The sequence below is a fragment of the Pyrus communis genome, chromosome 3 (assembly GCF_963583255.1).
Source record: "Pyrus communis chromosome 3, drPyrComm1.1, whole genome shotgun sequence".
NCBI lineage: Eukaryota > Viridiplantae > Streptophyta > Magnoliopsida > Rosales > Rosaceae > Pyrus > Pyrus communis.
This window is the reverse complement of record NC_084805.1, coordinates 26,839,342-26,862,934: the sequence shown is the minus strand read 5'-3', so window position 1 is coordinate 26,862,934 and position 23,593 is coordinate 26,839,342. Positions and strand designations below refer to the sequence as shown.

The 23,593-nt window shown below is 35.7% G+C and overlaps 1 protein-coding gene across 1 annotated transcript; it reads left to right on the top strand.

Annotated features, from left to right (window-relative positions):
• Window positions 1-16,807: 16,807 nt before the first annotated feature.
• On the top strand, window positions 16,808-21,197 carry LOC137729853 (protein LIGHT-DEPENDENT SHORT HYPOCOTYLS 10-like). The gene is made up of 2 exons (XM_068468899.1): window positions 16,808-17,543; window positions 20,923-21,197. Exon 1 carries the CDS (start codon window positions 16,937-16,939, stop codon window positions 17,507-17,509), a length of 573 nt encoding a protein of 190 aa, XP_068325000.1. The 5' UTR covers window positions 16,808-16,936; the 3' UTR covers window positions 17,510-17,543; window positions 20,923-21,197.
• Window positions 21,198-23,593: the final 2,396 nt, after the last annotated feature.

The window sequence follows — 23,593 nt, the reverse complement described above, 5'->3', positions numbered from 1 at the left end:
GATGATTGTGATATACGATAAGTCTTTCTCCTTCATTTCCTTGGATTTTGCAAAATTTTCAAATAATATAGTTGTCCATATCAGATACCACCTAATATGGTATAAATAGCATTACTCTTTTGAAAATATTTTAGTATGGAAGTTATGAGACCGAGTCCTAGTACATTGCAAGTCATACCTAAAATATAAATGAGATCATGAGTCTTGTATTATATTTGAAGTGGAATAAATACGTATTACTACACCGCCACCAAAGATAGTAGCGGCTTCGTGGCGGGTCTTCCACGCTACCGCCCGAAATATTCCACCATCAATATCGGTCGACGGTCACTGTTGCAGTGCAATGCTTATAGTATGAGCAGCGTGGCAGACCGAGTAATACTTTATATCATTGATTCCAAAACATGCAGCTACAATGTAATACTTTAGGCAAATATTTGCATATAATTATTAATTAGGAAGAAAAGAATGCCGCAATACAATGCATGATTAAAGGGTTGATTCAGTTAATACGTACGTGGTTGTGATTAACTTCTAATTCAAGTTTGATCTTCGATGACTGTAACTCTCGACTTAAGATTCTAGGTATGCCATGGCAAACAGAAGTGGACTATTTTTTGTCATTGAATGACAGTATGGCACTACAAGTAGGAGGTGACGCTATTTAATTCTCTAGTTCTGCATCTTCTGCTGCATGCCCGAGGAGAGATTAAATTTTGCATTTGATGATCCATATGAAGTATGGTCCATGGTTCAAAATTAGCCAACACACCATGAATCGATGCATGCATTAATTAGCGTCCAATTGTTTTTACTGCAGATTTGCAGAGTTGGTGGGCTAAATATTTGCAATTAAGGTTTTAGGCCTCCTCTGTCCACGTTTACTGCCAGTCTGAAGATGCTCACATGCATGAATCATGATCACCAATGAACAAGGTTTTCCATCTAAACTCAAGTTCCCAAATTGTTCACTTTTACTGAGTTTAATTATAATGCTACGTACCAAGTTAACCGTTATAAAAAAATACATGTGGTCTAATATTTTAGTAGATAAGACGTTAGGTTTTTACTTATACATTTCGAGTTCACAACTCTCAATTCATTAAATTATTGTAATAGTTTTGAACTCTTCTCTCTTGCCTTAATAATAATAAATTTTGTTTAAAAAAAGAAGCGTTGCAAAGAATATTAATAGCTCGTTTGGATGTGCTTTTAAAATAGCTGAAAGCGTTTTTAAAGAAAATATTTTGGGTTTCAAAATCACTTAAAATGTTTTCTGCAAGAAGTACCAATTATGTGCTTCTTCCAGGAAGTAGTTTAAGTGTTTTTCCAGAATCTACTTGCATCTTTATTAATGATTGGTTCTAAAAATATTTTCACCAAGAACGTTTTCAGTCATTTTAAAAGTACATTCAAACAAGCTCTAAATTTCTATATGCAAGATTTAACTCATAATTTTTTGGACCATTCTGGGTATGAAAAATGTATAGGATACAAATAGAATTAACTTTGGAACATATATGTGGGTACACAACGCTCGCTAGCTAAACATGGCAGGATTGGGCCGGCAAATGCTCTCCTTCCTTGTCCTAAGACCAATTTAGGGAAGTTTGGTTCCCCTGCATTTATTGGGGATACAGTTCCTCCTTCATTGAGAAGACTTGGTCTTTCAAACTGAACAAAACCAAACCGTCTTAATAGAACCAATTTCCGGTTTGACAAAATCATTACCGACATAATTAAATTCGAGTCTGTGTCGCATTATCTATCTACTCAAGATATACATAACATTATATTTGGATGAAGAAATTTAACATTATTAAGGAACTTTAAAATAACAAAAATTGAAACGACGAGATTTTATTTTCTAGAATTTGTGAATTTTCTTGTTTGGTTAATCTAAAAGAACAATGGAATTGAATACGGAAACATAAGCAACCCCCATGAAAACATGATTTCTCACCCATTTATAAATTCTAACTTTAACGAATCCAAACAAGGGAATTGGGGCATGTCAATTTATAAATTCTAACTTTTATCCAAATTTCAAGTTTATTTTCCTCATCGAAACATAGTATAAGTCATACGAAAACCCCCTAAATTCAAGTCCACAAAAATGGGCTCGTGTGAGATCCTACGAGCAACTCCAACGTGACAAAGGCCCCCTAGGGCAACTTCATATTCAATCCCCTCTAGTGAACAACAACTGCCTTTAATGAACAGTAACTGCCTTTTGCATCTCCACCCCTAAACTGAATAGTCATGGCAATATGTAATAAAATATTAGTATTTTTTATTTTATAAAATAATACAAAATAATTTTATTTGTAATTTCGGATAAGATTTTTAATCATTCTTGTTGTGCCACGTGTCATTATCCGAAAAGACAATTTTTGGTGATAGATTTCGATAAGATTTTTATCCAATGCTGTCGTGCCACATGTCGTTACCTTTTCAGAATCGTTAAGGATAGATTTCGATCAGATTTTTAACGAACGACGGCATGCCATGTGGCATTATCTATAACCTAATCCTTTCTTTTTCCTCCTTATAACCCACCATCCATCCTAAAAAATCACACACCAAAATCAAAATTTCTATCATTATTCATAGTTTCTGCTTCCTTCTTACAATGTCTTCTTCAAGGATGTTGTGGGAAATCGATGAGCAAGAGAAAGAATTGTTTAAGCAATGAGAAGAAATGTTCAATCTCCAGATGGGTAAAAATGAGATGGAATAAGAAGAGGATGAGGAGCGTGGAAGGAGAAATGACGAAGCAAGAAGCCAAAGAGTCTTACATTCCCGTCAAGTCATCCAAGATGTGGCTCAAATCTCTAGGCCCAGCCATTCCACAAACATTGATACAAGCAGGCAACGACGAGGTACGGATCTCTTGGACGATTATTTTGTTCGTAATAGTGCATTCCCTAATACATACTTTAGACGTCGTTTTAGAATGGAACGACATTTGTTCAACAAAATCATAATTGCTATTGCAACCATGATTCTTACTTTATGCAAAAGAATGATGTTTTTGGTGTTATGGGTCTCTTTCCTGAGCAAAAAATTATTGCTGCCTTGCGGATGTTTGCATATGGAGTATCTGCAAACCAAGTGGATGAGATAGCGAGGATGGGAAAATCAATCATTCTTGAGTCCCTGAAAAGGTTTTGCTCGGCAGTCGAATCTATCTACACCACAGAGTATCTCCGAAGACCTACTGAGATGGACTTGCAAAGGCTTCTGAAGAAGGGCAAGATGCGAAGTTTTCCTAGGATGATTGGAAGCATCCACTATATGCACAAGACCTGGAAAAATTGTCCAAGTGCATGACAATGAGCTTATGGAGATAAAAAATGAACAAAAAGTATCATTTTGGAGGCAGTGGCATCATTTGATACATGGATTTGTCATACTTTTTTTGGTGTTCCGGAAGCTCAAAATGACCTCAATGTCTTTACCCAATTCCCAGTGTTCAACGATGTCCTGCAAGGAAAAACACTAAGAGTCACATATTGGGTCAACAGACATAAGTACCATGGGTCATACTACTTAGCAGACGACATTTACTCAAGGTGGTCATCATTTGTCAAAACAGTGCCACGTCCGCGAAGTGCAAAGGAAAAACACTTTACAAGTTGTTAAGAGGGGTGTAGGAATGATGTGGAGCGTTGTTTTGGTATCCTCCAAGCTCTTTGGGTGATTGTCAGGGATGTTGCCAGAATGTTTGATTTAGAGTTACTTCGATCCATCATGATGACATGCATCATTCTTCACAACATGATTGTTGAAAATGAGTACGATTATGATGTTGTTGATGAATATGAGCCAAACATGATGAACAATTTCTATGAAATCCCGTTCCCGAATTTCACTGTTATAATCTATGTATTTGTATTATTGAGATTTTATATTATTTTTGAGAAATTATATTAATTTATTTGAAATTAGATTTCAATTAAACTAGGTATGAAGGGTGAAGTTTGGAAAATTATTATTTACTCGTTGACCTTTCGAGGTCACAAGTAACGTTTTCGAATAGGTCTCGAAGCCACGAGCGCATAGGCGAAAGCCGTTTGCAAGTCCGAATTATAACGGTATAGTTATGGACGTTTGAAGTTGTGAAACTATAGATTGTGGAAATTATTATAATTTCCACTTAGGAGTATAAGTGGCCAAAACCCTTTTTGGGATGGGGGACCGGCATTTTAAGAGGAAAAAGGGGGGGAAAAGAAAAGAAAGGAAGAAAGAGATCTCCCTTTCCCGTCCGTACACCCGCGTCCCACCCCAAGCAAATTCCGGCGATTTTCGCTATCTTTTCCGTTGAACCACCACCATTAACTACCTGCAATCTCTTCCACTACCTCCCTTCTACCTTTTTCGCCTAGGATTGAAAGGTTTTGGGTCCAAAACCATGTAAAAATCATGTGGGTGACCTATGGAGTTTTGACGGCGATTCCACCGTTCCGGTGAGTTTCACCACCCATCACCACCCTTAGTCAACTCCCCTTGGACCCAGGATCAAGACCCAATAGGTTGTAGGGGCGTTGGGATACCGAGGAAGTCGAATTGAAGAGCACCCATCTTTGGGTTCCGGCGGTTCGTGGCCAGTTTGGGGTGTTTTACGGCCAAATTGGTCTTGGCCGCAGGTATAAAGTTTACTCTACTTGTTGATATCTTCATTCTTGTGAAATTTGGAAATTTTTGGGAAAAATTGAATTTTCTGATATGTAACATTTGATTTATGAAATGCTTCTTTCGTTACCAAGCATCTAGACCTAGAAGGGAATTCTAGTTGAAATAACATCCTTGTTAATTTTGTGATTATTTCAGTGTGTTTGGTTGGGGTTTAAGAGTTTTGTTTTTTTACGAGTATTTATATTCAAATCAATGGTAAACGAACCAACTTCTCTTATATATGTATATATGTGTGTCTATATATATGTATATAATTGCGGCTTATACTTGTCGAAAAGGGGTAGTGGTAGAAGTGAAGAGGTAGTGTTTTGAAAAACCATTAACTTTAGGTTGGTTATTAAACGATAAAGAAAGAAGGTTACGAAACATAGACATAGAACCTTACGATGTTGATTGCATAGTTGAGAAATATTATGCATGTTTACTAGTATGAAAATGTGAGTTGGTTTTATAATGTGATTTCTATTGAAATGTGAATGTTACATACTTATAACCTATGCTTATTAAATAGGATTTGGCTTGTGTACTGATGATGTTTGTGATATATGTGTTTAATTATCTTTTTAATAATGTGATTGATAATTATGATGAACATTATGGCAATTATGGGAATTAAATATTGTTTGATAATTATTTGGATATGCTTGCCAACTGAATACCTATTTGAACTTGGCACTATTACCTAGCATGAGATGGGGATGGAAGTCAGAAGATGAGTTAGGTACTTTATTAGATTTTTAGTGGAAATAGTAATTGAGGGAATTCCTTGTGTTGTGCGCCATTTGACTAGATGCTGGTTGATATGTGGAATCGATAGCATGTATGCTAACATTGTGTTCAATGTGTTATGATGAGATTGCACCATGTAGAGGTGGTACATGGATGGTCCTGCTTGGTATACCCACGATGGGGGACCATACGCATTCTAGAGGTGATGATGATTGATTGTACTTGGTACATTTTGTAGGTGATCATATTTGGTTTAGTTCCGTTGAGCGATGGTCCGGAACCCAAGTTATTGTTTTTCGTGGAGTGGCCTAAAATCTCATTATTTAGAGAAGTAGGCTTGGCCTAACTAAGTCACTCTAGCCTTAGTTTTTATATATATTTGTTTCAATGGTTTCGAGTCTTATGAATTGAGTTAGAAAATATGTTGGACGTCCGGGTGACTCCTTCGGGAGTTTTCATGATTCGATTATGATTTCATAAGGTATGAATTTAAAACATATGAGAATGATTGTTATTACTTTGATCAAATTAATTAATTAGTGCGGCTAGAGAATGGTTTTGTGTGTCGTCGGTTCTTAAATATGATGTATGTTGTGAATTGCGATATCATGATGATACATAATGATTTATATGTTAGATGGGTGAGAAATCATGTTTTCATGGGGGTTGCTTATGTAGCCTGAGTCCAGGAACTACATGTTATCAGGTTATAATAAATGTTTGAGAAATGCTTTGTTTTCTTTCTGAACTTAGTGGGATAAACCTCTGATTTTGTGTTAATGAACTACGAATGGCTTGATCCCTATTTGAGGGTACGTTGGCAGTCTAACGAGGAGGTTAGATGCAGTCATAAGGTAAACGAAAATTTCCTTGAGATTTGCCACATTTATGAGACGGGGTATGTGAGATTACGAGTATTTGAGTGGCGTCACATGTCGATCCTGGACGTATGTCGGGATCGGGGCGTGACAATTTCAGAACATAAATATATTGTGCGCATGACACCACCGAAGAACCCGTGCAACATGAGTCATTCCAAAAGGATGGACATTACAATGAAAGGCTCATTCAACGATATACTTCACTTCAAAACCCATATATGCACAATGCCCAACAAATTGACTTGATAAAGCAACAGTGGGAATTGAAACAAGCTCAAGAAACTTAAGTTCATTTAGTGTGTTTGTTTTTATTTGGTGTGTTTATTTAATTTTATTTGGTGTGTTTTTTTAAGTTCATTTAGTGAGTTTTTTTTTATTTAGTGTGTTTGTAATTTTATTTGGTATGTTTATGTAATTTTATTTGGTGTGTTTATGTCCCTTGAATAAAGATTCTTTTAGTTTAAATAAATTATCAAATTAAATAAATATACTCTTAGTTTAAATAAAGTACTAAATTCAATAAATTGGAAACAACATAAAGTACTCCATTCAATAAATAAGAAATTACTACCCAAAGTGATTGGAAAATTATGGGCTCCAATTAAAAACAAATTCCCTAGTTCATCGTGAATGGAAAATCATCACCTAACCAATTTGTGGTGCTAGGACCATCTCCTCTTGTGGTGCTAAGATCATCTTCTCTTATTCTCGCTTCTCTTACACGCCTCATTCGCACCACGTCCACTTTCTCCAAATTCCAAAAATATTTAGAATTCGAAGACATCGCATCTACAAGCTCCTTCATAATGTCACGATCTTGTTGAGCCCTTCTTTCTTCTTTAAACTCTTCCATTTCTTGCCTAAGTAGCTTTCTTTCTCTCTCATTAGCTTGAAATAATCTCTCAACAGCTGCAGCTTTTGCCTCATCTCTAGCATTATCAGCCTCAAATTTAGCCATTTCCCACGCCAAAGCCAATTCAACTTGACAAGCAAGTTCTTCCGTATATTTTGCATAATCATTATTGGAAGCACTCCCTTTTCTCTTTGAAGCCTTCTTACCTTGAGGCCCAATTGGATAACAGGTCGTCCCCAACCCTTGTTCAGGGGGCGTTTCCAGCATTTCTTTTGTGTTGGTTTCATGAACATGCAAAGCATGATCGGGCGTAAAGTGTAGAGGGGTGTTGTTCATGACAACTTCTGGAAAGACAGGCACAACTCTGAATTTAGGACAATCTTTGACAATATTCCAACATTCCCACCTGGTGAATGATTGTTTTTGTTTTTGGTTTTGGCATTACACCAAGCTTGTGCTTGAAGTGTCTACACAATGCGGGATAAGAAATAATTATAATCAAAGTAGCTAATGTAAATTTGGGTATAGTACAAACAAATAAATAATATATTGTTACTTGATCCGCTAAATTTTCCCCACTTCGAAGATTACTACTAGCTTGTGCCAAGGCATCTCTCCAAAGACTAAACGATTGGCTAAGTATTCTCCAACGACTGAATATCGATTCTTTCGTTTTTTTTTCCCACCAATTTTCTCAAGAAAAAGGGTATGAATAAAACTCCACATTTCTTGCAACTACATCTCATTACCCGTAATCGAATCATGAGTAACTTCAACCCAGTAAGAACACAACGTAACATCTTCGATAAGCGTCCAATTCGTACCTGCATCATTAGTCATTTTGTTGGAAACCAATTGGATTGAAACTTTGAGAGAAAGATTGGAATGTGGTTGAAGTATTTGAGAAAATATGAAATTGTGGTGTAAGGTAGAAGATAATGAGAAGGTATTTATAGAAAAGTAAAATCAACTATTTTTTTTTAATTTTAAAAAGAAAATTCGGATTTTTTAATTAAGTTTTAACATTTTTTATTAACTTAATTAATTTCTACCATTGCATTAAAAAAAATCCAACCCTCCAGATTGTGCCACGTGGCACAACGTAACATATATGAATTTTTTAATGTGAATTTTTTTTTAATTTTTAAAGGTGAATAACGTGGACCATTGATCTTAAATCCAACGGCTGATATTGCGGAACGTTTGAAATTTTTTTGACCATTGGAAATCCAATGGTCCAAAAAAAGTAACTGTTGAAATCCAACGGATGAGAACGTGCCATATGGCCCACCAACAGTAACATTTCAGCTGTCTGCACCGCGGGCCCCACCGATTGAAAAGTTGTTGGTGACAGGCCCCCACACGCACGTTTGCGACATGCGCCTGATGCAAATTTTTTTATAACGTGGTTGACGTCAACCATGCATCATTTGGCCTCGAGCTCTCGAGCCACCGATTCGAGTCGGGCCTCTCACTCGGGCCGCCCTCAGCCCAATCGCCCGCATGGGCTGGAGCAAGGAGCTGGGGCTATTGGGTAAAAAGAATCGCCAGTCCATCGGGCTATTAGTCCCGGTGGAGTTGCTCTAATGCAGAAAGCCTCTTTGTGTGTGCCTTAAACAGATAGATAACGTGACACGGACGGCCCTACCCAATAATATTTTCGGTCCCAAAACCTATTATCAGTCTTCTTTTTGCCAATTGCCAATTTTGCTTGTCTAGGCCATCTCATTTGTTCCACCATAGGTTTGTGGTTCATGATGCATTGGGTTTGGGAGACCAACAATGGCACGCATGACTTAAAAAAATAAGGTTATTATCGGGCTTCTAATACCGAGCCTGCACTCGATCTTAGGGTCGGCCCAAAGTCTCTTGGGTTGAGTGGCAAGCAATGGGGCAAATAAATTGACAGGTTAAAGTCAAACTCCAATTTTTAGGGTTTTGACCGGGAGGTGCAATCTTATGAGAAATTTTTCAGGTACTTGAAACACGGTCCAATACATCATGTATTTAGCCATATTCTAAAACACTGAAATATCTTTCCAATCACCAAGGAATTGGAGTTGGACAAGAAAATGGGGCCAATCACGTGTCCATGCTGTACGGAAATTAAAAGCAAAGAATGTAATAATTCGTTTGGTTTGGTTGGAACCAAAAACCACTGTTGATGAGCAGTAATATAAGCAAGCTGCAAGCATCTACTCTACTCCCAAGTTCTAAGTTGATATTATAAAGCAACCGAGATTCAGTGCAAATGCAATCCGCATAAGCATAACCCACTTGCCTTCCTTTCCATTTTGAATGACTAAACACTGCATAATTCCCCTTTAAAGTGACCCTGCAATTCACTATGCATCACACAAGTTTGATTCTAGCTACCACTAATTTTTAAGAAGGAAAGAACAAACATACAAAGGTTTGATTCTACCAATTGTAGTAGCTTTGTAATGCTAGAGTACTTCATTGGTAATGTTCATGTATTGCATGTTTAGCAACTGAATTTAAAGTTTCTTCGTACTTTGAAGTTCTTTATCCAAACTTAGTATTAAGTGTTGAGAGTATTAACCCCACATCGAAAAAAGGAGCCTTGCATGTGCTTATAAATAATTGGGCTACTCTCATATTGTCATTTGGTTTTATGGTGAAACCTCAACTTATTCATTAAGCTTGTCAAATTTCCTTTGTATGAGGTATATCGAGATTCAACTGTGTGTTTAAATACGAGCATTTAACTCAAAATTAATTGACAGTGGATGAAGAGGTCCAAATTCATTTAAACTATTAGGCAAGGCTTTAGTTATTCGACATAAGATTCACTCTCAACTAATAGAGACTTACTGTAATGGTCAGAAGCATGGCCTTAATTATTGTAACCAATCCTTCATATTAGAGGGAGAAGTATTGTACCAAACATAAGTTAACTTAGGGTTAATTTTGTAATCAACTAAGGAAGAGAGAATGGAGGATAAACAAATGAAGGAGAATGCATGAAACAAAAACTCAAAGCAAAATCATTTCAAGTTGCTTTTAGTTTTTAGTTTTCATTTTATATAACATTTCATTACAATTTCTTTTTACTTCATTACCTTTCCTCTTTTATTCTTTTCTCTATATAGTTTTCTCCTATTCTTAGCTGAAAGACTGAATACTAAAAACAAAATAGTTACCGAAGATTAATTCTTTTGTGGTGACTATTGAAATTTACAGTGGTGGTGATTTACTTGATTCATAAGCAAACACTTGGCCCCATTGTCCACGTTGGTTGACAGAATAATATACCACAAAGTTATATACTAAGTTGTCCCACACAAGATCGTCTCATTATCTGAGATATCATTTTTTTTTTCCAATCATGACTAGATAGTTTGTGTAATGTTTTTCATTCAATTATGGGTTATTATCCAAAATGGTCCTTGAGATTTGCATGATCAATAGAAATGGTCACTGAGATTGAAAATCAATAGAAATGGTCTCTGAGATTGTCCACCATCCATGATTTTGGTCATTCCGTTAAAAATGATTTTGGGGAATTTTCAAAGCTTTGTAACTCAATCGTTTCTTAACCAAATTCGACCCATAATACATGAAAATGAAGATAGAAAAGTGTAGGATAAGATTATACCTATTTGGAAACCCAATGGTTGCAGGAGATGGCCAGAAAATAGCCTGAAAGGTGTCTAGTTCACGGGAAAACTAGAAAACTCGCCGGAAATTGGGTAAACTTTAAACGTTCATAACTTCTTCAATACTCAACCAAATTGAGTGATTCAAAAACGAACATAATACTTCTTGACGAGACAAAGAGAATGGTACATTTTTCGAAGGCTAACTTGTTCGTGGTTTGGTCGGACAACGGCTCGAAAATGGCTAACTATTTTCGAGTTAGCCACTTTCGAGCAGTTTTCCGGCCAAACCACGGTGAGTTAGCAGTACAAAAAGATACCATTCTCTTTGTCTCATCGAGAAGTATGATTTTTGTTTTTGAATCACTCCATTTCGTTGAGTATTGAAGAAGTTATGAACGTTTAAAGTTTACCCAGTTTCCGGCGAGTTTTCCAGTTTTCCAGTTTTCATGCGGACCAGTCACCTTTCAGGCTATTTTCCAGCCGTCTCCGACAATCATTGTACTTCCAAATATGTATAATCTTGTTCTACACTTTCTTATCTTCATTTTGATATATTATGGGTCGAATTTGGTTAAGAATCGATTGAGTTACGAAACTTTAAAAATTGCCCAAAGAGTTTTTAACGAAATGACCAAAATCATGGATGGTGGACAATCTCAATGACCATTTCTATTGATTTTCAATCTCAGAGACTATTTCTATTGATCATGCAAATCTCAGGGACTATTTTGGATAATAACCCTTCAATTATTTCGAAGGAGCAAAAAATCAATTAATAACTCTTCATGAACATCCATCCCAAATTTAAAATATCATTATAACATGTTTGGAATATATTGTTGGAAAATAGAATCTAATTGCTTTATTAATAAGGGTTACAACTTTTTATTTCCATCAATTCGGAAATATAAATATTAAATATTAAAATTTCCAATATATATAGTGTGTGCCCACATATACACTAATCAACTAATATTAATCAAGTGTTTTTATTTTTCATGTGCTACTTTTGAAATGATAGTTCAAGTGAGGATGTGAATCGTCCCAATTAAAAAAAAAAAATTCAATAATTAATTTTACAAGAAGTTGGATTACTCACTACATTAAATGTTAATTGGTTTTTACAAATTAAAACTTTAGATAACGGCGGGACTTATAGTAGTAGAGTAGCTTCACTTACATGTGTGAAGTCCAACTATTACACGTGTTTCACGTCACTTAATATATGTTATCTAAATGTCTATTATTTGTATTACCGATGAAAATGCATGCAAGGGCAGATGCCGAGTACGATGAGGGTGGGCTATAGCCTAGGGTAAATTTTGGAAGTACAAAAAAACATGTCAATTCATAAGCTAAAGTTGTCTAATTTGAAATTAGCACAACCTTTTTTGATAAAATTAGCCTACGTCGAACCGAAAAAGAAAAATAATCCACCCCTATAAACTTTCCTAACTCCAGTACATGTGATTCTGTTTGGTCATTTGGTGAGGATATATATGACAAAAGCTGTTACGTTTGGTACAATCTCAAGAGAGATGCAATAATATCTTCATCTTCAGAAAACTTATTACTTTGACCAGACAAGACAACAGTGTGAACCAATTATTCATTACAAAAAGGAAGGTTGAAAGAGACTGAAGATCTATTTGCATGAAAGAATAAAATTTTATGTTTTTACAGCAAATAATCTAAAATCAAGTTCTTTTGGACACTCAAAGAACATGGTAGATCGTCCAGTTTCTTCCTCAGATTAAAAGAAAAACTTTACCAACTGCACCAACCAGCGACTTCTATATATATATATATATATATATAAACCCTTTAACAAGAGGGATCTTTATTTAAAAAAAATAAAAAATCAGAGCACCCTCTTGACCGTTGGATTGACTTTAATGAAATTATGTGGTTATGATTAAATCACAGATCACTTAATTTCATTAGAGTCAAATCTAACGGTCAATGGGGTGTCTTCATTTTTTTTGAAAAATGAGGATCCCTCTTGTTAAAGGATTTACATATATATATGCCCTTTAAGGGAAGAGATCCTCATTTTTCAAAAAAAAAAATGGGAACACCCTCTTGATCATTAGATTTGGCTTTAAGGAAATTCTATGGTTGAAATTAAATCACAGGTCACAGAATCTTAACAATATGATTTCATTAAAGCCAAACTTAATGATCAAGAAGATATTCTGATTTTTTTTTTAAAAATGAAAAACTTATATATATATATATATCAGTCTTTTATTTGACAGTATGTAGAATGATGGTCTCATCTCAGTGGATCTCTGTAAAGCGCACTGGTGAAGTAGTCACAGGATATTTTTGTTTGAAAAATATAGGTAGAGTATGTAAGCTGTCAATTGTCAAAGGGACCTGCAAAGGGCACACCAAAATCCCTAAAGATATAATCCAAAGGGTAAACAGTATTTGCATGTCCATGTAAAATTTTGGTTGCTGAGAAAGTTTTGTTTGCCTTTAGTAACCACCATCTTTGGCCAAACAAAGCTGAAAGCAGCATAAAGGTTTTGATTAATATATGTCAGAGCCAAAAAGAAAAGTTCATTAATTTTTTAAACAAAATTTATGAAAATGACTTGTAAACTTTAAATCTTAACGATAACAATAAAATAAATGATAAAGTAAATAGTATCATGATTAATTTTTTAATGTAAAAATATAATTTTTCGTTAAAATGAACAGTACCGAGAACTTTTCGTTAAAACTCTCTAAATTTAAATCCCAAATGAGCCATAATTTGAAACCTCCATCAGAATGTGAAGACCAAAAATTGCCCTGGGTAGCTGATATGATGAAATTTTAAGGATTGTCCTTTAAGATTTATGGTTTAATAATACAACTCAAAATTTGGAGATAACTCAATTGGATTTGTTTTAACAAAATAGCTTTTGAGTGTTCGGGTCAATTATGTTCTCTAGTCGTCTAAGAAACAACTTAACCCTAGCTTATTTCACCAAACCATCTCCTAGCCTAGCTATATGACTCGGTCCACCCTGTGTTTCGGGTCGATGATCTGTGTACTTTTATACACGTGTACACTATATTCAACGTTGGTAAACATAATAAGACCCATCCATATACAATCAACCTCACATAATTGTAATATTAATTCCAGAACGTAATGTGTCGGAAGTATTTAACAAATTTGATCATCGCTCGTGACGATGATGAGACCTTTGAGAGTGTGTTTCTCTGTCTCTAGGAAGTTCATATTGTTCAATATATATATGTATATATATGTATGTATGTATGTATGTGTATATATACACACACCTCAATTACTACCTAAATCATTCAAAGTTATATTCATAGTAAGTATAATATGAATAAGCAAAATTAAGAGCCATCATATATATGTAAAGAATTGTTATTAGAACTCCACAACAAAAAATCATTTTACATTTTTTTTCTTATTTTTTTTTTTTAGTTATTTAGGGCTGCAAAATCAAAATAGTATTTTTAAAATGTCGATAGCAGCTCCCCTGTAAAAAATCTAGAATGCCATACAAGTTGTTCCCATAAAGCCTGTGTCCGCACTCCAAGCAGCATTATGCATTTGGAACATAGACTTAGGGTTGGACCCATCTCTCAAAGATGTCTACAAAATTTGCGTCATCCCCTCTTTTTAGTGTCTCGTAATCTTTACTCTTGCTGTGCATATAATCATTGCAAAAGATTTCTTTTTTCTTTCCCATACTTTTCCTGAAAGAATTATACCTCTTTTTTTTTATTTTCCGTCTTTAGTCTTGAGTTTGGATAAGTTAGTCAGAACATTGTGTTTGTTCTTAACTCTTGAACTTGTTTGCCCTCTGCAAATTAGAGTAGTTTAATAGAAGGTTGAATCGTCGTCCTCTAATTTGTTCGAATCTGTTACCTCACTCATCTCTCAAAGTTCTATAAAAGTATGTTGATCATAGACCCTTACTCATCTCTCAAAGATGTCTCCAAAATCTAGAGTTTCAAACCCTAGATATAAGTATACTAAGTCCACACCCAATTTGTGTATTGTTCATATGATGTAATCCAGAACTGTGATTTATTAATCATCTTCTCCATAGTAAAAAACACGTATCTCAATTCTGATATATAGATAACATACATAATTCACTTTTAGATAATTAGACGCAAGAGTTGAGCTATGTATAAGCTCTTGTGGCCCATAGCACAGGGCAAGTTCTAGGCAATCATATTTTAACTTAAACCTTTCAGGCTTAACATGATCCACCACCAACATCACCAATTTTGTTCCAAGTTAACCACTTATCACTAGATGTTTGATTTTATCTCAAAAGATCTCAGTAATTTAGAAGTGAAAACTCCTACATATTGATTGTTTGTCATATGATACATGTGAGATTCCATCTCCAACACACCCCCAACAAGTGGCCCCACATAGGGTCACAAGGGAAACCAATTTCCGCATCGAAAACTAACGGACGACTTTTCGAGAGCTTGATCGATATTCAATAATTTGTTACAAGAGCCAATGCACGATTTTTCGAAGGCTTACTTATTTAGTAGTTATTCACTGGAACCAACACACGATTTTTCGAAGGCTTACTTATTTAGTAGTTTACTTATTTAGTAGTTATTCACTGGAACCAACACACGATTTTTCAAAGACTTACTTATTTAGTAGTTAGTCACTGAAGCTAACGCACGATTTTTCGAATGCCCAATTATCAGGGAGCAAGTACTCAGCTAAACAGTTAACTGATGGCTCACTCTTTATACACCCTATTCTTTCTGGGTTAATTTCAAAATTATGGGTATATAATAAGTACCCCTATTTAGTACTAGGTTTAGGAGTTTGTGAGTAAAACTTTGGAAAGTCGTAATGTTCTTAACTGCTGCAGCAAAAGCAGAAAGTCGTAATGTTCTGTTGAATTTACCTCGAGTCTTGATGAGAGGATTCAGTCTTTCCGAGCGTACCTGCATGATCATCAGGAAAATTTGTCATTACGCAAACACGAGCTGACATTAGAGCATATCTCTAATTTTGCAACGCAGGATTTGAGCATATCTCTAATATTCCCATGGCCATTTTATGCCCATTCGAGTAAAATCTTGAAAAAAGAAGCAAGATAAAGAAACTGAAGCTAACATTGGCAAGCAACGAATGTGAAAGCATAAATTTCTGGGTAAAAAGAAAAAAACAGTATCCAAAATAAAAACGAATGTGAAAACACAAATTTATGGGTAAAAAAAACAGTATCCAAAATAAAATAAGGATACGTATGTACATTATTGGTCACTGCAGGATATAACTTTATTAGTGGGGTGAATATATAAATCATGAATCATGCTGGTAATAATTTTTCACAATACTAAACTATCTCTAGCTCTTTAATAATTCTATAAACTTTTATTTGTGTTTCCTAAGTGCATTTACTGCTCATTAAAGATGGTAAATCTAGTCATGTCATATCGTGTCTGAATCATGTTATGTCGTGTTTGTGTCGAATATTAGTCAATTCTAATTAGTACCAACTATAGTTGATATATAGTAAGGCATCCGAGGAACGGTAATTAATTTTTATTTATTTTTCCTTATGCTAGATTATATAAAATAAAATAAAAAGAGTAAATTCTCATTTTTGTTCACATATGTATGTAGATATATTTGTGTGTAATTAACCTGGGTCCATAAATATGATATGTGATTAGTGATTACAATGTGAATTCAATATGAAAATGGTAATCATTGCATGGATGATGGCATATCATATTTGCATTACTATATAGTGATCTGTAGCTAATATTTTGTTTTTTTAATTATTTTGGATGAGTAATACCCTATATCACTATATACTACATTAGCATAAATAAAATATAGTTAGTGCTAATAGTGTCAAAATCAACCTCAGAGAGAGAGAGAGAGAGAGAGAGAGAGAGTCGTGGAGAAGGGGGGAGAAAAAGAGGAACATAAAGCACCTTCATAGGGCCCATGACAAGTCCTCTCAATAGACTTCATCAAGATGTGATTTTCATCTTTCTTTCATTGCACTATAATCTATACGCTATTCATTCTTTCTTCCATTTGCTTCCTTTTTTTACCCCTTGTCATTTCTCTATTTCTTGCCAAAAATACACAGGAATTCCTCCACAACCACCACCACAATAATATCATGTCTGCACCCCATCATGATCACAGTCATCGAAGAAAAGATTCCACTCCCATCGAGGGCTCCTCCTCCTCCTCATCACGATCCACTTCTCAGCAGCAGAAAGCACCTCAACCCCTCAGCCGATACGAGTCTCAGAAACGCCGCGACTGGAACACTTTCGGCCAGTACTTGAAGAACCAATCACCTCCAGTCTCACTCTCTCATTGCAACTGCAACCACGTCCTCGATTTCCTCCGCTACTTGGATCAGTTCGGAAAGACTAAGGTTCACTTACAGGGTTGCGTCTTCTTTGGGCAGCCTGACCCGCCTGCCCCGTGCACCTGCCCCCTCAGGCAGGCATGGGGCAGTCTGGACGCGCTGATCGGACGCCTCCGCGCTGCCTACGAGGAGCATGGAGGGTCTCCGGAGACAAACCCTTTTGGGAATGGAACTATTCGGGTTTACTTACGTGACGTGAAGGAGTGTCAGGCTAAAGCAAGAGGGATTCCGTACAAGAAGAAGAAGAAGAAGAAGAGGAACGGTCAGCTTAAGGCAATTAACGATGAGGGTACTCTGAAGCAGATCACTTCTTAAATAGTTACTTTGGCCTTCTGAAGATTATTAAATGGTAAATTTTCTTTTTCTTTTTAATTTGTTACCCGATCGTCAAGTACTATATACATATGGTAGCTACTCTCGATCTGCTGCTGTAGATATATACCTGGTCATAGTAATTCATGATCAGCTTCATGTTAAATAAGTTTTAAACAATTCTTGAAAAAGGGAATTCAAACTGAAAGGATAGATGGAGGAGGTAGGTTAATTAATTTGAAATTTATATGATTCAAAATTCTGACTAAAATTTGAGACTGAGATCTCAATTTCATCATAAAACCCTAATCCCAAACAACCCTAATTTGCAAGATCGAACTTTAGTTACTGCAGGCTACAGCCTATAGCTTAATAGTGCACTGGGTGATATCGATGAAGAACTTATTTAATTTGGTAGAGGTGGGTACCTTTTACTTGATGGCAAGACTACTTTCTCTCTCTTCCTCACAATCAATCAGACAAAACTCTGTTTCTCTTTTGTCCTTAATATTAAATGTCTATCTTGCTTGTGTGTTTGTGTTTATATATACTCTCTTTCTTATTTTTATTTTTCATTAGTTTTGGGGTCTTTTGTGATTCTGTGCGATTTAGTGCCCCCCATGGGTGCACCATACATTGTGATTATATCATACAAACGTAAATCCTTGCATGAGTCTTATACTCTGGATGTAAGTACTACCGTACGTATATTGCTGAAACTGATGTGTGTGTGTATTCTCATTATACAAAATAGTATGATTCTACCCAATCAAATCCCTTTTTTGTATTTATATGTATTGTATGGATGCATGCAACAATATATCATTCTTGTGATGGATCCAAAACCATATATGTGTGTGTGTGTGTGTGTGTGTTAGTTGACATATGATTTGTTTAGTTGTTAATTATTAAAGAATTCGTTGCCTTTCTTAGCTACATTGCTTAAATATAATCACTACTGCGTCCTAAAATCTTGGTTGAGGTATGCATCAATGATTCAATCGTATGCATATATGAGATCTTCGCGTATTTTGTATTAGTTATCTTAATCTTATTGTATTCCACACAATTAGGATTATATGTTCCATTAATTATAAACTCAAGTGATTAATTAGCTTTGTTGCTTATGCATCATATCTTAAGAATGTTCCAAGCAATTCTTTTTTCTTCCTATGATTGACTCTATACATGGCTTCAGTACTTCCTAATTTGTTTTAATATATATGTGTGTGTGTGTCCATCTTGAGACAATGAGCACTGGAAAATATTGGAATTTGGAGTCCACAAAAAATGACCGGATTCAATTTTCCAAGCTTCTTGTATGGCCGTTGAAGTTGATATGAAAAGCTAATTGACATCAATCGGCAAGGTCAGGCCATAGCTTGCTAGTAGCTAAAATTACACATTCATTAAGTGGCAAAAAGTGTTCAATTACGAGACTAAGGGCTTGTTTGAGACTACTTCTATATAAAGTACTTCTAGATTTTTTTATGCTTCATGGAAAAACATGTGCTTTAATTCACAAAGTACTACTACATCTCAAAAACGCTTTTACCTTTTCTTCCAAACGTGGTCAGAAGTATTTTTGTTGTTTAAAAAGACTTTTAACTCTTTGATTAACAGTCTCAAACATGCCCAATAAGTTTATGTACGACTGATTAGTAACAATGCACTGAGATTCAAAGTTAAGATTGGTATTGTTTACATCCAAATTGTTAACTTTTTTATTTGGAGGAGAAATGGGGAAGTAATCATTATTAGGCCAATATGCTAGGTAGTTAGTTAATTAATATATATTCTCAAGGTTAGATGATAACTTATTTCCCTTGAGGCAATGAGAGATTTTTCAGTGTGACCAGTACACGTAATGGTACACCATGTGTTACCATACAAATAGTGGGATATATGTGCTAAAAAGTTAATAACTTAAAAAATAAAATTTCTCACTTCTTCTATTAAAACACGTGGTGTACCACTTGTATTCCCATCACAATTAAAAATTTCTCGTGAGGCAATTGTATTTGCCCCACAAATACCAACTCTTTTCTGTACGAAATCCCAAGGATCCATCGAGAGACCAAAACCATGGTCTTTATCTTTACCAATGTTTTAAAAGGCTCGCCTCAAGGCGCTCCTAGGCGCCCTATGAGGCGGGGCTTAAGGGTTGCCGCATTTGTTTTGAGGGAGTGGGCGGAAGGCGGAAGGCGGAGCTGGCTAGGCGCGCCTCAGGGATTTTTTTTTTTTTTTTTTTTTTTTTCTCCCAAACCCAAATTTTGGGTAGGGTTTTAATTGTCTCATACCTCTTCCTTGCACTATCGTCTTTCTGCCTTTTTTTTTTTTTTTTTTTTTTTTTCTGGTTTCTATTTTTTTTATATAATGAATGTGTGTGCTGTCTACGTGCATTGTTATATGTGTGTTCATTGTGCTTTTCATCCTCTATTTTATATATATAATATAATATATGTATATATATGTGTGTATATGTATTTATAATATATTTGTGTGCTCAAGATGATTATTGATTAATAATTTTTTTTTTTAATATAATATATGTGTACGCTTTGTGTATATATTAAAAAATTTAGGTTCCATGAGGCTTCGCCTCAAGCCTCACGCCACACGCCTAAGCTGGGCTATCCCTCGGACGCCTCGCCCACGCCTCACACTTTTAATACATTGATCTTTACACGTCGAAATTTATAAGTTTCTTCCTTTGAAAAGTTAAACATTGATCACTTGGTGTTCACTAATAAGAAAGTTCCTTCTGTTAGCTAGCCATGAACTCTTTTCTTAGATCCAGTTGATGTTGAGAGAGTATCATATCAGGAACTTTAAAGTCTTGCACAGTATTATATAATGTTAAGACTAATTCTCCACCAATTGGTATTGGTTTTCGGTTGGATGTTGTAATTCGTAGTAGTAGAGCAAGCATTCCACATATTAGGCTCAACAAAATCACATAATACGTGCTTTCACATCACCCAATATAAGTTACACAAACAACTTTGGCTCAAGCCACGCGGTATGTTAGGGCTGGAAGTTGGAGAGGTTTATTACACTTTCTTGTTGAACATGTTAAACACAATTTCTTGTCAACAAGAAAATTTGCAGTAGACCAAAAACAGTCGGGGACAAATACCTTTCCTATCACAGTGTTAGTCATGCAAGAAAAGAGATAGAGGGGGCCCGGAGATGCTCACCGTGACAAAGAAGTAATTATACAAAAATCACTTGAGAAGAGTGATAGAGAGAAGAGACAACATATCTAATATATGATATCGTGAATTATTTTTGGTTATGATGTAGTGAAATTCTGTAACTAAATTTGATGGCATTGATCATGTTTAACTAGTAACTAATTCGTTATGAAATTTAACGAAGTTGTTTCATTAGTTTTCTATGCATGTTCATTGCAGGACCACTACAAGAGCTCAACTGGGATGCATATGTGGGCGATGGATGTAGAAATGGAGCATTATCAATGGAAAAGACACATCTCTTCATCATATATAATGTATTTATTCTCCCTCTCTGAAAAATATAGCTCTAGCTAGCTAGTTTGTTCTAAATAATGTTTACTGTGTACGTACGTACAGAAAGCTAGCTATACGGTTTGTATTTGAAGTTGTAGCAACCAACACCGTATTTTCTAAGTTCTAGTTCCATATATATATCCTTAGACTTTTTCATATATCAAGTATGCATGGCTGGTTCTGATCTGTTACAGCTCCCATAAATTAAACAGGTACAAGAGCAACGTTGCTCATCTTCTGGTGGCAAATATCACATTATCGATTGCTTTATTAATTAGCCTTAAGTTAACTATCTAGTCTTAATTTACCCACTCTATACATTATCATTTTTTTTTCTTCCCTTTTTTTTGTTACATTAGAGGATTTTTGTACCGAGCATACTCCTACCCATCACTTTACCCACCCCTGGCACTGGGGCTAATCCACGTGGCTTTATTGTTTCCATCTTTCATCACTCCATTAGGAGAAATTTTTAGTTGTGACGGGAACACAAGTGGTATATCATGTATTTTAATAGGAGTGGTGGGAAATTTTATTTTTTAAGTTATTAACTTTTTAGTACATATATCCCACCATTTATATAGTGACACGTGATGTACCACCTCGTGTACAGGTGACATTGAAAAATCTCTCCTCCATTAGATAAGAAGCCTCTATATACAGCAAGCCATAGAGTCCTTCCTTTGGCATGAAAGCCCCATAATCCACTCTCTCCATTTTGTGCCCCAAGGGCCAAGAATTCTTCACAAGCCAATACTTAGTCCATCACTACTAATCTAGTATCCAGCTGAGGTAACACCATGGTCTAAGGCAATAATGATGAACACACTAGTAGTATTGACTACAGAAACTGGCTGGTACGCAATGGCACATACGTACCCGTTTAGGAAACTGTTTGGAATGCAGACTTCTGAGTGTTGACCCATTGCGTTGGATCAATTGGAAAGCACTGTCCAATTAGACCACCTTGACGGCCATGATTTTCACCTCATTGAAGTCCACTTTATCTTTGAATATCATGCATCGCCTCTCCTTCTTTTCTGCATCCTAATAAACGTACCTGCTGGAATCGGGCCGTCCCGTTCTGGTGCCTCTTCAGCATGGTTTGGTCTTCAAGTTGGGGGGAAAATGCTTGGGTGGAGCAAATGGCATGGCATGGCATGGTGAAGTTAAAGAGAGGCTGAGAAGAGGTGTTGGCCTTTGTAGGTTTGTGAGAGCCATGGAATATCATTAAGCACGAATAATTAAAGGTATGTTTATCTTTTGATATTTGGGTGCAAATTTTTGGTCTTCAAGTTGGGGGGAAAATGCTTGGGTGGAGCAAATGGCATGGCATGGCATGGCGAAGTTAAAGAAAGGCTGAGAAGAGGTGTTGGCCTTTGTAGGTTTGTGAGAGCCATGGAATATCATTAAGCACGAATAATTAAAGGTATGTTTATCTTTTGATATTTGGGTGCAAATGTTTGGTCTTCAAGTTGGGGGGAAAATGCTTGGGTGGAGCAAATGGCGTGGCATGGCATGGCGAAGTTAAAGAAAGGCTGAGAAGAGGAGTTGGCCCTTGTAGGTTTGTAAGAGCCATGGAATATCATTAAGCACGAATAATTAAAGGTATGTTTATCTTTTGATATTTGGGTGCAAAACTTCAATATGCATCTGGGATTTTATAGACAAAGAGCTTGTTTTAAGCTTGTCCTTTTCATGATAGTGCTTGATGAAGACCTGCCTTTCTACGTGCCTACAATGATTTTCTGACTTAAACCCAGAATTGCGGAAGGAGAAAGATGACAATGAGCCACACCATATATCCATAATACTTGGTCTATCTCAAAGGTGTAACGCATTGCTTATTCAATTGTGATTAACAAATTTTTATCTTGCACTTTCATAGTTGGGATCATTTATTATTTATTTTAAAGATCATCTCAACAAAAGATCATTAGAGATTGTTTTAATCATCTATATACATCAAATAAATAGATTTTCGTCATGAACTGTAATTTTTACTTGTTGATTATAAACATATTATTGATATGATCTTTAAATAATTAAAATAATAAACATTTCAATTATAAAATTTGTGACAGTAAAAGTTTGTTATTCACAACTGCGTGAATAACGATGCATGCAAAAGGTTTAAGGTTACGGTGTTGAATTTGTTAGTGAGGTGTTAAAACCTCATTACATGCAAAGATGTGGAGAGGACTTGTTTTCTCTATACAAGTGACACCACCACACCCACACACACCCACCCCGAAACCGGCCAGGCGGCCACCCTATGAGGGTCCCGACGGAGGGAGCCTAATTGCAGTTTTAAGAAAATTGTGGTCTTTCGGTGCAATATCGTTGATATGGGAATAGAGTGGGTCATAGAGTTGGTGTCATGAATATGGTTGGTGAGGTACTAAAGTGGTTGTCTATGGCCACTTAGTATTACGGTCTGGTGATATTCTTCTTCACTTGTAAATAAGATCTTCAGTTTGATTCTCACCAAAAACGAAGTTAAACCACATTATTATGGTAAACTCATTACAAAGCTTATCTCACTTCCTCGCCC